Source organism: Anolis carolinensis, chromosome 4 (genome assembly GCF_035594765.1).
Source record: "Anolis carolinensis isolate JA03-04 chromosome 4, rAnoCar3.1.pri, whole genome shotgun sequence".
NCBI lineage: Eukaryota > Metazoa > Chordata > Lepidosauria > Squamata > Dactyloidae > Anolis > Anolis carolinensis.
Window position 1 is genome coordinate 223,979,182 of NC_085844.1, and position 14,640 is coordinate 223,993,821.

The 14,640-nt window shown below is 38.9% G+C and overlaps 1 protein-coding gene across 1 annotated transcript in view; it reads left to right on the plus strand.

Annotated features, from left to right (window-relative positions):
- top1 (DNA topoisomerase I) overlaps positions 1-5,471 on the plus strand; it is a 90,641-nt gene extending 85,170 nt beyond the window's left edge. Inside the window, exons 19-21 of the mRNA XM_008117584.3 lie at positions 2,314-2,408; positions 3,456-3,605; positions 4,065-5,471. Of these exons, the coding sequence (XP_008115791.1) occupies positions 2,314-2,408; positions 3,456-3,605; positions 4,065-4,167 (348 nt within the window). The 3' untranslated portion in view covers positions 4,168-5,471. The remainder of the gene's footprint in view (positions 1-2,313; positions 2,409-3,455; positions 3,606-4,064) is intronic.
- Positions 5,472-14,640: the final 9,169 nt, after the last annotated feature.

The following is a 14,640-nucleotide window of genomic DNA, read 5'->3' on the forward strand; positions in this document are numbered from 1 at the left end:
CTCTTCTAGGAGTGCTTCACTAGTGAAACTTACATGATTTTGAAAATACATCATTTGGGGTGTTACAGAACATTCTTCTTGGTATCCTTCATATTCATATTAAGCTACCTTAGAATCTGTCTCTCCCATTTATAAGATGCATGGCTAGCAGGTTAACTCTATGGCAGAAATAAATACTTATGAAGTAATTTTGGAAGCAGAACAAAATATTTCCCAAGGACATGCTCACTGCGGGTGCAGTTCTCCATCCCAGTTTGCACTCGGTACATTGGGAAAGACCCAGAGCACTGTGTACATTTTCAGTCAAGCAAGGGCAACCTGTTTTCACAGTTTCTCCCTCCACAGCCTCCACAACACATCCCACACTGTTCCAGAAATAGAACAACTGTCACAAGCATTTAGAAGATACGGCAGGGAAGGGGTGACGACAAAATCCCTTTGGGGGAGAAATGATTCTTTGGATCCTTTCCATTTGTAGACACTTGAGAAGAATAAAGCGATTTAATAGTACCTCCAGAGTTGTAAGATGCGATGGTTTCTTTAGGGCAGTGAGTCTCAACCTGGGATCCCCAGATGTTTTTGGCTTACAACTCCCAGAAATCCCAGCCAGTTTAACAGCTGTTTGGATTTCTGAGAGTTGAAGGCCAAAAACCTCTGGTGACCCGAAGTTGAGAACCACTGCTTTAGGAGCTTTCTCTGTTGTGTTTTTTTTTTGTTCCTTTGGGATTTGAAGAATATCATTGGTTTCCTTTCTCCTAAGATTCTTTGTGATTTGTGATTAAATCTTGATAAGTTGACCCCAGCAGAGAAGCACAGGGTTTTTTATGTAGATCATATTGGAAAAGTGTACTTGGGACCTTGGCAAAGATTTCAGAAGAGGAAATCATATGCCTGAATCTCTTTGCCAGATGACAGATTTCCTGCATATTGAACATGAAGCAGATGTAGAAAAGGCTCTAGCCCAAGCTTGGTCAAACCTCTGATGTTCCAGACGCAGCAGCCCACCGTGTCCCCAGGCTGAGAGGAGGGCTGAGGCAGAGACACAACGCTGTTGAGCGGTCTCCAGAGAGTTCCCTCAAGCACTGTGTTTCTCCTTCTCCTTTAAGCCTTGGGAAGGTGGGCTGCCTGCCTTAGACTCAGAGGTTAATCACCAGAGGTTTGTTATTTCTTCTCTTCTGAGCTTTGGGAAGGCGGAAGACTCAGAGGATAACTGGGGGAGAAACACAGCACTGGAGAAAGGGTTCCTGCCAACTCACGTGTTTCTCCTTCTTCTCTAAGGCTTGGGAAGGTGTAGGTGCACCTTTCCCAGACTTAAAGGAAAAGTGGGGGAGAAACACAGGACTGGAAAAAGGATTCCCGCCAGCTCAGTGTTTCTCCTTCTCCTCTAAGGCTTGAGAAAGTGTAGTCTTAGATGATAATACCTAAGAACAGCTTCAGACTGCAGTGAACTATATATAGATCAGACCTCACTCTTCTGAAGATTTTGGTGTAATTATTCTTAATGGCTATTATGAGGCCAGGTGCTCATTGCTGTGTGGTAATACTGAAGATTTAACTTTCTTACCAGCAGACCCTCCACAAAATTGCAAGACCTTATTATTTCTCACTCCTCTAACTCGCCCTTTTCCTTTTCAGGTTATTTCTGGCCAAATCCCTGAGGTCTATTTGGTTAGGTCTGTTTACAGCCTGAATCTGAAATAATGCTCTTGTCAATAAGCCATTCTGTTTTATTAATCACTGGGGTGTTTTGACTTTTTGTTTCTTTGGCTTTCATAATACCTAACCTGGCTTCAGTTGATAGGACTGACAGCTTTGACAAAATGATAATGACTTGACTGCCTTCTCTTTTCCCTCCCGCAACTCATTTGAACCATTATTTTCAGAGGAGCTGAAGAGCCTGTCAGTTGTAACATAGGAGAATAAGATTATGAACCTGTATTACAAACCTCTTCTTAGCCAACTATAGATGGGCTAATTTCCACTTTTCCGGTCTTCATTCTCTTAGAGGAGGCACCTTTACACACTACACAGTTATAGCATTGTGGTTGTGCTTTAACTGCCATAGCTACATCCTGGGATTTGCAGTTTAGGGAGGGGCATTAAGAAGTCTTGACTCTAGTGTCTTGCCAAACTACAAACATTACAATTCCATGGAATGCAGCCATGACAGTAGAATAGAGTACTATAATTATGTTTTGTGAAAGGGCTCCAGGAGTAGGAGACCAAGAAGTAAACTGAAATAGGATAGAACATCAAGGCAGTACCATGTATAGTTTGTCACCTTCATTCCCACCCACCCTTTGTCTTATCCAGATTGATGCCAAGAAAGATCAGTTGGCTGATGCCAAGAGGGAACTGAAAAGCGCCAAAGCTGATGCCAAGATTCGGAGGGATGAAAAATCTAAAAAGTAAGTCGCGTCTACTGTGACACACCCATAGCCAAGTATTTCAAGGTGTCATATAGTGCAAACATTACATCAAATGAAGTATCTTTTAAAATGACTCTCTCCTGAATATTTGGTTTCCTTTAAAGTCTCTCCAAAGTTTGTGATTCAAACTGCAATACTTAAAGTGCAGGCATGCTTACTTCTGAATAGACAGGTATTGCATATCCAGTCTGGCTTTTAAGATTTCTCCATACAGTATGAGAAACCATTCTAGATAGTCAGTTATAGGGAAAATTCAAGGATGGTTCAGAAGTTGCACCGTATGAATTGTATTGTGAATTGGACAACTATGACTAACTTGCACATTTTAGTTTTATTCATTCACCTTATAGATCTTTTGTAATAACATTCGCTTGGCCATATTGTAATTACTTTGAAACTGCTTTCTTTTTGTAGATATACAGTTCAGTTCCTTTAAATTTGAATTGTTCTTCCATCTTCTGAGTTTTCCTTCATGCTTTTATGCAATCACATTTATTGGGATTTTTTCTGAATTACTCAGAAGCCCCTGGAAAGGTTAGACTACTGTCAGAAACACCTTCCCTTTTAGGTTTCTGATGTTGAACATTTTGGAATTTTCATTCCTCTAATTAGCTATTAGATACATGAGCATTCATCCCATCAGATTAAAGAAGAGAAGGAGAATAGGCTTGTGTTTGCTGTTCCTTTGTGTGTCATCGCCCTGTCATCGGTGTCTGCCAACTTGTGGAAGCCTTAAGAAAATCAATATCGTGGTTCTTAAGGGTGGAGGGATACCTTGGCTCGATGTCCCGTTCAGCCAAAGTCTTTTCAGATTGGATAAGCTGTATTCAGACTGGATAAGCTGTAATATCTGTCCACCTTGCTGTACTAAAGGCATGTTGTTGACCTGCAATATACAGTGGTTATGAAGCTGAAGAAAATAGATGTTGTAAATACATGTCTGCAGTATTGGGCATTTCAACATTAGAGTGAGTTTGCATAATGTCTAATATGCATAGCAGTTTATTTAATATGATTTCCCCCCAGAACTGTTGAAAGTAAGAAGAAAGCTGTACAAAGAGTTGAGGAACAGCTGATGAAGTTGGAGGTTCAAGCTACAGACAGAGAGGAAAATAAGCAAATTGCCTTGGGGACTTCCAAACTAAATTACCTGGATCCTAGAATTTCTGTTGCCTGGTAAGTTCTTGTCTGGGATAGCCCCCATCACTTCACCTTGCATTTATGTTTAAAAGTAAACAGGCCTGGTCCAGTTGGGATGTTTGAATGGTTTTTGTATTAGCTTGGTTGCATTCCAGTTTCATTTAATGTTAGGTACATTGTGTATCTCTTGGTTCAACTTAACTCAGATTCTAAAAACTTACAGATATGGTCTGTGTGGACTGTTCCCATTATTTTGGTAGTTGTGGGGTGAAATATTTGGTAAATCAGTGGGTTGAAAGGCACAACAAAACGATGGTGAGGACCATGGCTTATGCAATGAAACAACAACTCTATTGTTATCCCATTGCTCAATACACTTGTGTATTGCCACTTTGAGTCCTGGTCCTGCGAGGAAAGTGAGTACAATTGAATATAATGATAATATGATTTCTGGTTTTCTTTCCCCCTTTTCTCTCCCCCCCCCCCCCAATCCAGGTGTAAGAAATTTGGAATACCTATTGAGAAGATCTATAACAAAACCCAACGGGAGAAATTTGCTTGGGCAATTGACATGGCAGATGACGATTTTGAATTTTAACATGATTTTAATGGGCTGTATTTGACGACAGAGAAGAGGAGTAGCCTATTTGTAGGGAGATTGATAAACTGTGAGCCTTACTTGTCCTTTATATTGGGGGTAGGGAGGGGCATTGGGAGGGGAAAACAAGTGTCCAATAAAATACCCAACATCTTTCAAAAAAGATATTTCTGGAAATACCATAGAGGAGCTGAGCCAGTTGTCCTATGGACAACTTATTTAAATCTTCTGTCAGAGACCCAAATTCTAGTGGTGTGGTTTGTGTTTTATCTGTGGAGGGAGGACAAATGGATGGGGGAATTTGTTTACCTTCTTCCAGGCAAATTCACCCGAAGAGCTTGGAAACCATTAGCTACTGTATACAGAATCCAATGATATATTGGTGTTGTTTTTACAGTTAGGGTTTTTGCAATAACTTCTATATTTTAATAGAATATGGACTCATTAATCCCCCACCCTGCCCACATTAATTTAACACAATTGATGCCCTCAGCACAGTAGCTCTGGCCAGAATGGTCATGGTGGAAACACCCCATTGTTTGCATTTTTACTTGCTGCCATCATGGTATTGGAAACATAGAGCAAAAACACAACATCTCTTCAAAGCAAAGCATGATGGGAAGATCCTTCCTGACTTGAGTGCATTTTTGTTAATGTGAATTTTTACTGCTTTTAATTATTTTAAAATATTTAAACTTTTTTCTTGATCTTAAAGATCATGTAGGTTTGCAGAGGTTAGGAAGGAAAAGGCGGGGGGGGGGATAATGGATTATGAGTACAAATAAATTGATGACAATTTTTCCCATCATACTTTGTTCTGAGTACTTAATATATATATACATATATATATAGATTATATATATCAGAAATATCCACAGTTGTGGGTTTGGTTTTACTTTTTCTTCTGGCCATTTTCTTCTTTCACCCCACCCCCTTTTTAAAACAAATTCTCCTTTTCCTCTTTTACTTGAATGATTTTATTGTGTAAAAAGAACTTTCACTGGTCAATAAAATTTGAGGGAAGTGAGCTTTGGTCCAAAAAAAGGAAAAATAATCAAGATTTTAGGGCTTTTATTTTTTTTTTCTTTTGTAATTGTGTACAAAAAATTAAAAAAATAAAGCAGAACTTTAATGTGAACCCTTTTTTTGCTATAATCCATTAGTTCTAGAGCATTGTTAGCTTAGTGTGATGCAAAGACAAGTTTCTCGTAGTCTTTCCTCCACAATTATCTTCTATTTTTATCATGAATTCCCTTTTAATCAACTGTAGGTTATTTAAAATAAATTCCTACAACTTAACGGAATGCCAGCATCTGTGTGTTCTTGTACCCAGAAGAATAAATAGCTGGCTATGAATAGCTGCCAAATGATGTGCTTTGAGGTGGGGACTCCAGGATGAACTCTCTCAGGAAGTGGCCAGAAATGGAGGAGAAATTTGTTTCTTTTGCATTTTAATGCAAATCCGCTCAGTTTTATACTTCCCACACCAGTACATAAAACAAAGCTTGATTATCTTCAGTGCTTACAGTACTCCAAATCCAGAAATATGGTTCTCCAAATAAAAATGCATACTGAAATATATTTGGGGGGGGGGGTGATTAGAAAATTAGTCATCGGAAAATTGTAGGCAAAAATATATACAAATTTCCAAATTGGTGTTTAAAAAAAAAAAAAATTGGTGTGGAAACTGAACATACCAAAGACAGAATATGAGAAATCGACAGAAACCACAATTTATAGATTTGTTCATCTCTAGAAGCTCAGTTGAATTTCTACATGATGATTGAACACTAGGAGCAGTTATAGATTACCAGTTTCCTTTGTAATTCATCCTTCGTAAATCTTAAAATGACCAAGGCTGCTTTCTCTGTAGACTCCTATCCCTGTTGAGAGTTGAAAATGAGGAAAACACATGTTTTGGATGTAAATAGTATATTCTTCAAAATACTCATTATCGTATTTCTTCAATTGTAAAACGCCATCAATTCTAAGACATATCCTCATTTCAGTGCCACCAACAACAAAAATACACCTGTAATTCTAAGACACCTCATTTTTAAAGACGTTTATATAGGAGGAAAGTGCATGTTTGAATTGAAGAAATAAGTATAATGGTTCAGGAAATCAGTTTGCTTTCTTAATATGGAAATACTTTACTAAGGATCTACAACTTGATCACATTTATCTGGATGAGGAGCTAATTCAGTGGTTTTGCCTTAAACTTTCTCATGAGTTTATAGTCAAGATGAAAATTTAATCCCTGAAATGTTAAAGAAAGCGTAATTTAACTCCAGAGGTCTTGCCTTCCAAATTACAAAACAAAGTTTATTTTCACTTTTCCTCTAAATCTTGTTTAATAGAATCTCTATTTCTGAAGAAATGAATAGCCCTGCAAAACACTGGCTGAATGAGAAGATTGACATTGGGTTGAGTAATACCTGGCTGTTCAGTCCTGGGTAACCTTCAGGGGCAATGCTGCTGTTGGCACTATCTCTTATTCCAGATGATAGTTCATTACTTTGCAGAGCCTTATTTACTCTTCTTTCAGCTTGACTCATCTTAATTTTTTTAATTCATTAATGAAACCACAGCTGATGTTTCACCGTTGTTGATTTTACAAAAAAAATCTGATTGAGGAACCAACTGTAAAATAGGGATGCATAGTTCGGAAACTCCTGTATATCCTGTGTTCCTGTCTCAGCTCTGCCAAATCCCATTTATACAGTGTGAAAATACTACTCCCCTGGAAGGAATAAATTCTTACACTTCCTTTTCCCTTCAAACCTATGCATGCTTTCTTAGTTTGATCATTTTGTCTGTGAGCATCGGAATCTCATAAAAGGCATAGTACAGCCTGTTCTGAACAGTTGGAGAAAGTGTGAGGGGAAAAAGCTAGAAGGTGTAAAGAGGTAGAGACATGTATGCCTCTTAACAAGTGGGATTCTTTGTTCCACTTTGATATTTTTTAATAATGCAAATATCTTTTTTTTTAAGAAACACAGTTGAAATATGGGTTTATTTTGAGGTCTGTAAGAATGTTTTCAGCTCTGAAAATAACCAACAAAGAAGAATTAATAAAATGTATAAACATCAAGAACTTATGAAATGTAGTAAAATGGACCATTTTCATCCTGTAAGGAGAAATGAAAATGTTATGTTAATATATAGTTGTTCAAAGTAAAATAAATGGGATAAGAAGTGTAGGAAGTAAGAACTTGGCTGAAATAGTGTAAATGCAATACAATACATCTAGAAAAAGTTTCACCACTGTGATTTTTTTATCTCCAATAGAAGAGGAAGTAGATCCTACAGTGGTTATATAGGCCTAGGTACCCCAATGGCACCAGTTCATGGAAGCTAAGCAGGGCGAGCCTTGTTTAATACTTCTGTGGGGTCCACCAATGAATATCAGGTGCTATCAGCTATATTTCAGAGGAAGAAAATGACAGAATTACCTGACTATTCCTTCCCTGAAAAACACCTATGAAATGCAGGGGGTCACCTTCGGGCAACAAGTGGTCTGAAGGCACTTTGACACACACTTTGCATACATTCAATTCCCTCAATAATGTCTTAATTGACATCTTGCGCAAAATGTAGGCCCGAGACTAACATTTCCGTATGATTTGTAATATCTTTGCCTGACAAAGAAATCAAAAGCTTACATAATGTATTTTATGTTTTGGACTCTCCCAGAAAAGGTATCACTGCTTGTGGTTTTTGTGTTGGGGTTGTTGTATTTTACTGCACAACCAACATAACTACCCCTGATGCACAGCCAACATAACTACCTTCACATTCCAACACACATAATGGCTATATGGTGAATTTCAGGTATTCCGTGCACTTCATTAAGAGATTTCATTGTTCCATATACCGTATTTACTCGAATGTAATGTACACCTTTTTTGGCTAAATAATCTTACGAAAATTTGGGTGAGCATTAGATTTGAAGACACATTACAATTGAGTGCCAAAGGGGGATTCCCAGCTGGCCTCATTCAGTCATGCCCCTCCAAGAGTTTGCCAGTTCCAGCATGGGCGGGCACTACTCCCCTCCCTGCTGTTTCTTCCAGCTGGTAGAAGCAATAGAAAGCCCCCCTCCCTTCTCTCTCTCTCTCTCTCCCCCCCCCCCCCCCCCGCATTCTGATTCTCCTCCCAACTGGGGAAGTGCCAGAAAGGCTCCCTCCCTTCCAATCCTGGCTTTCTGTCGCTTCTCCAGTTGGGAGAAGCACAGAAAGCCCCCTCCCTTCCCAGCTGGTTTCTCTCTTGTCTCATCAACTTAGAGGCAAAGGACTAGCAGCACGCCCACCCCCCTTTACACCACCACCAAACCCAAGGCTGCAAGTGGAATTGTTTCTGTTTCCACCCTGCTGGGAATGAGCACAAAATTTATAGATTTTTTTTTTTTTTTAGTAATGTGCACCTCAAGACTGAGGTGCGTATTAGTGCACTACATTCAAGTAAATACGGGTATTACAGAATAAAAAGCTAAAAGGGGGTTTCCTATAATTGCCTTGTAAATTTATACCCAGCAATTCAAATGTGTATTTGCTAATATTTTAATTTGCATAGAATGCATTATACCCGTTATGAGGGCAACCAAACACCCGGGTGGAGCACTGAGCTAATATTGTACCTTCTTTCACAGTAAAGAAAAAACCTCTAGTGACCGGCTTTCAGACACAAATGTATTGTGGGTGGGTGTTCAAATGAGCCTGAAAAAAGCATCCTTCTTTATTGCTCACAGCATTTCATATGGAATTATGTTGAATAGAGAAGTATAGTGGCTAAGAAAGGGGTTAAATTAAGCCCAAATCTCTTTATGGATCTTTATATTAGCCTCACTGATTTTTATTTGTTACAATCTCAAATGGCCAGAAAGGTACTAATAAAGTATTTTCCTAAGAAATAAGTCAACTACACCATGGCATTCCAAAGCTATACTTTGCTGTTCTGACATGCACGCATCAAAAATCTGTCAGGTATAACTCATGTGCTACCTATGGTATATCTTTCAAAACTTAAGTTTACACAGGTTACTCATTAAGGGTCTTCAGATGAAGTGTCTCCAAAGAGAAAAATGCTTTAGGATTCCTAACAAAAGTCTTAGAGAAGTACATTTCAGAACTTCAGCTGCCAGCATCCCCTATTTTAGCTGTGCTTTTAGCAGAGCATTGTCTATAGCTGTCACTTCTACAATGGTGTTGCCAAAGTCCACCGTTGGGTTTCCAGGGCAGAGTGGGGATTAAAACACTGATCTTCCAGAGTCCTAGTCCAGCACTCAAACCACTACAATACGCTTCATGCCTCTACCATGTTAACTGTACAAAATGTACAGAAATGTTCACTTCTTTGTTTGTTTTCCCAGTAGCTTTTCATTTAATAGTGGTGATGAAGATTGAGAATAGCTGCAAATACAGTAAAAATGATCTGTCGGATGCTTGCTTTCTGTCCAAAATAGGAACAAAACAGACTGTTCAAAACACACTTCCTATTTACACATCGCTACCTACCCACCCCCATCCCAACTTCAACCTATCTTAATCAGATGTGCTTCATTATTACTCTATGCCTGAAGTTATTGACAGGAAACTGCAGAACAGGCCTCTCATCCCAGGGGAAGAGTGTTTCCCACCAGTGGTCCACTCCTCCTTTTGTCTCTGTTTAAGGCATGTGGGACATTCAAAGCTGCAGAGCCCCTCAATAATGCAACTATTTTGATAGGAACAATACCACCAAAGTGGGGAAAAATAGTAGTAGGCTTAAAATCTATCCAGAAATAGTTTGAACGGCAGCACCTTATTTAGCTTCAGATATAACAAGTCATACACAAGTCTCCATGCTGCTCCATTATATTTTGCTGTGTATAAATTCATCCAGTCTGCTCAATTTTGTAGAATCAGAATGTTGAATCGAATTTTAGATATCTTAAAAATCATTTTATTTTCCTGTTACTTGGGATGTTTGCTGATTTCACTCCAGTGCCAGAAAAAGGTGTCTCTCTGACTTAAAATTTGACAACCAAAACAAAATCCTGAATCTAGAAAATGACTTTCAACAAGTGCTGCTTTTGTGTTTGGTTGTCATGCTGAAATAAATGGGCTTTAGCAAGAGCTTAAATCCTGCAATTTGTAAAACGATTGTCACGATATATCAATTCATTTTTTCCTCTTCAGATCTGACCACAAACCAAATACTATTAAAAGGGCTAAGTGTATTCTAATACAAAAGTATGAAATCTGATAAAGTATTTATTTGACTTTGAAATCACTCAGGCCACATTATGGCAATCTATACGGCCTGAAGCACACATATGAGTTGAAAATTGGGTTGCAGTGAACTTTTTGATCTTGCTCAGTATTTGTATCCAAATCTCGGTTTAAACCTGGAATTCACTGTTCCCCACATTTAAGATTAACGTACTCAGGGAACAGGTTTTAAGGGAGTTAAATTACTCAGACTGACACTTGCCTGATATTGGTATGAGAAGATCAAAAGAGACTAATGACTGAGAGTGTATTGACTGCCATGATCCTGTTGGCCCAAATCACACAGTATTTCCAGTCATGCACATTGTTGGTACAGTACATCAAGTCAGAAATAGTCATATTTTATTAATTGAATGACTTAAGGATTTAGGCATCTTGTTACTCTTGGCTTTCAAGTACCACACACCTGAGTCCCTTTTGAGTAATGCAGTTGCAATTGAGAAAAACAAACATGCTGTCTATATTCCCAAGTTCTTTAGCAGTCAAATTTGGAGTGGAAGAACTTTTTCCAGCTGTTTTTAAACAGTTGAGAGCAAGTAAACCTTACCCAATTACTACATAATATTTAATAATCTGCCTTCTATCCATAATTAATGTCATGGTTCTGCATGTTCCAAGTATTCTCCCATGTTGGTTGTATCAAGAGAAAACATTATTTGCTATAACTCTCATGTGCTATAGTTGGGACCACCGTTCAGCTAAAGCCCTGGAAAAGACATAAAATGTCTCAGTCCATGGAGCCTTTGGAGGAAATGTAGAAATCCAGAAAGGATGATGAATTGTCCAGTGCAAATCCTTAAAATCTGGGTGAATGAGGCAAACAAACATTCAAGAAGGAAACATTTGATAAACTGGGAGACTGTTTCTTACACAGCACTAGTTTTCTTCTTTTTCTCTAAACAGGATATAATATTGTTCTTCTACCTACAGTGTTCTCAAAAAGGATAGTCCAGATTTCTCATTTGAACTCATAAACAGAACTTTTGGAATACTTAGAAAAATGCTGTTCTCTGAACTCAGATTTTGTCAGAAAACTTTCTCCACCCATGCTTCCCTGTCCATAGAAATAGAAGATTAATCTGTAGGATTTCAGGTGTATTTCTTCCCCTTTCCCATAATGACTGTCATGGGGAAGCAGTACATTTTCTCTGAACCTGGAGGTCTAGAGGCCTGGTCTGGGTTGCAAGCACAATTGCTATGAGAGGGAAAGGAGAATAACCTATAGATCACACCCTAGGTTATTTATAAAATTATGTTTCTGTTTCTGATCAAATTTTGAGAGACTTGCTAAATATAATCAGAAACGGTCATGCAATCTTGTAGTCTGGCCCAGCCTGAGGTCCTTCTTTAAAACAAAGAAGGTGTGATTTTGGAGTTTAAAGTAGGAGCTGTGAGAGGCTGATTTATTTTCTATTTGATACAGTCTTTCATATCAAAAGCTACAAGTCCCAAAGTTTGTGGCAAAGTAAAGCACAATATTGTAAGACAGTGGGAGCAAAGGGTGATGGGATTTCAAGTCTCCTGAATAATTCTAATTCACTCAGTTTTCTGTTGTTGCTACTTGTGGTGAAAAAGGAGCCCTTTATGGAAAGAAAGAGGTATTGCTAGATATTTTGGTAATGACACATTTAATGTCTCAGAAGCGCATGGACAATTTCTTCTCTCTGGAGAAATGCAAAATTGCCTTTCTCAGCCCACAAATGGGATGAGGAATTTAAGAGACTATTTCTGTACACCTTTTTAGGATCTGGCAAAACCATCTCTTGAGTATTTCTTGCCTCTGCATTCAAAATGGATATGTATCCAGTAGGCATGGGCGAATGAATCGGAATCATCATTAATCGTAATAAATTTGTTAATCATAATAAATCCGAACAGGGTTTCGAGGTTGTTTGACGCTTTGAATTTAATCTTTCAATTCGAAGCGTTGGTGCCCATGCCTTGGAATACCTTTGGATAACCTTCGGAGATATGAGAAAGTCTTTTAATTCAACCAATCTCCTGGCTAGCATTGGGGTTTAAAAGCCCCATAGAAACCAAGCCTGGAGCGTTTTCTCTCCTGGCTATCCAAGAGACTAAACCCCCTTCCCTTCCTGGTTGGTTTCCACAACCCTCCTTTCACGCTCTGGGTGTACCCCTTGTTTATTTTTAGCTCCCTCGTAAACTCAACAAATCTGTTTCAAGGTCAGCCTCTCTTTCCAGTCCAATATAAATTGATCCCATTCTCGTTTTTGCTCTTTTGTTTTTCCCTCCATTCCCTGTTTCCCAGGATTTCTTCTTGTTTTCTCATGGGAGTCCCCTTGCCTCTTTCCTATACCCTTTTATTTCTTTCACACATACATTTCCGCATGTCTCTTCTCTCCTCCTTCTCCTCTTCGTTCTTTAAATTTAAAATGTGTACGGCCAGAGATTTGCAGGCTGATTGCCTATGCGCTACTGGAGTGACCCGTGGTACTTTGAGGTCAATACCGGATCCTTTCGGGCTCTCCTCTTGAGGAGGAGAACCCTTTTGGACCTTCAGCTGACCTCCCGATTTCGCTGTTCCCCCCTGCTTCAATCCACAGGGAGGGGAAGGGAGCTGCTTCTCTACCCAGTTGCCCTCCAGAGCTGGCACTCAGAGTCCTAATGTGCCCGTCTCTCTGCCATGACCATGTGCCTTCCTGATTGGTTTCTATGGGTCTCTTAAACCTGTTGCTATACAGGAGAAAAAACGCCTTCCCTTCTTGGTTGGTTTCTATGGGGCTCTTAAACCCACTTCTGAACGTGTTCCCTCCTGGTTAGAAGCGGGCTAAGCCTCATAGGAAGAAACCCACTCCTGAACGTTTTCCCTCCTGGTTAGAAGCGGGCCCATTTTGAGACAGCATGGTGTAGTAGTGTAGTGGTTTGAGAGTTGGACTACTATTGTGGCTTGATTCCCCACTCAGCCATGGAAACCCACTGGGTGATCTTGGGAAAGTCACACACTCTCAGCCCCAGAAAACCCAATGAAATAGGAAATAACACTTTCAAACCAAAAACAGATTTCCTTATTCAGAGGCTGATGGCCATCTGTCAGGAGTGATTTGATGGTGTGCTATGATTTCTGTTCCTTGTTGATAAATGTCATTTCCTAATTGGTTCTGTCATAAAAACATGACAAAACTTTATTACACTGACAAAACTTTGTCTGCGCAAAGGACATCGTTCTATAAAAATAGCACATGGTTTGTTGAGTCTCTGTCCACCAATTTATCCAAGTTTCAGCCACAAAAACAAAGTTTCTGAAGTAGAACAACAACTTTCAAAGGAAAGACAACCCAATGAAACAGGAAATAACACTTCCAAACCAGGAACAGATTTTTGTTATTACAGTAGAATCTCACTTATCCAACACTTGCTTCTCCAACGTTCTGGATTATCCAACGCATTTTTGTAGTCAATGTTTTCAATACATATGATATTTTGGTGCTAAATTCGTAAATGCAGTAATTACTACATAGCATTACTGCGTATTGAACTACTTTTTCTGTCAAATTTGTTGTATAGCATAATGTTTTGGTGCTTAATTTGTAAAATCATAACCTAATTTGATGTTTAATAGGCTTTTCCTTTATCCCTCCTTATTATCCAACATATTCACTTATCCAACATTCTGCTGGCCCGTTTACGTTGGATAAGTGAGACTACTGTATTTAAAATGTTTTTTATAAAAAAAATCTTTGAAAATTCAGCAAAAATCTGAGGATAAGTCTTAGATTTGGTGAGCTAACAGTGGTAAATATGTTCTACCGCTGTAGCAAAGTTCATTAGGATAGCTCAAAAAATGAGGGGGAGAGAAGCCCCTCAAGTTTCCCCATCGACAATAATGTTTTCCTTCATGTGCATGCGCATCTGCCATTAACGAGGTATATATGAAGATTCGAATTTTCAGAAAGTTTCGTAATTTTTGCTTCAAAATTCGAAAATGACTTTAGAAATGAAGCGCCAGCTCCCCCTGTTTTTGAAGCGAGTATTGAACCATTTTTTTCATGGATCGCACATGCCTAGTATTCAGACTTCACATGATACTGCCCTGTGAGCACAGAGCTTTTATTATACATGAACATATAATACGAACTGTTGATTAGGGTTAATTGAATACTGTTGAAGGCTGTGTCTCAGGAAGATGGTGTTGTGGAAATGTGAAGGACTTGAAAAACGTTTGAGCCCTGTATGCAGTCCT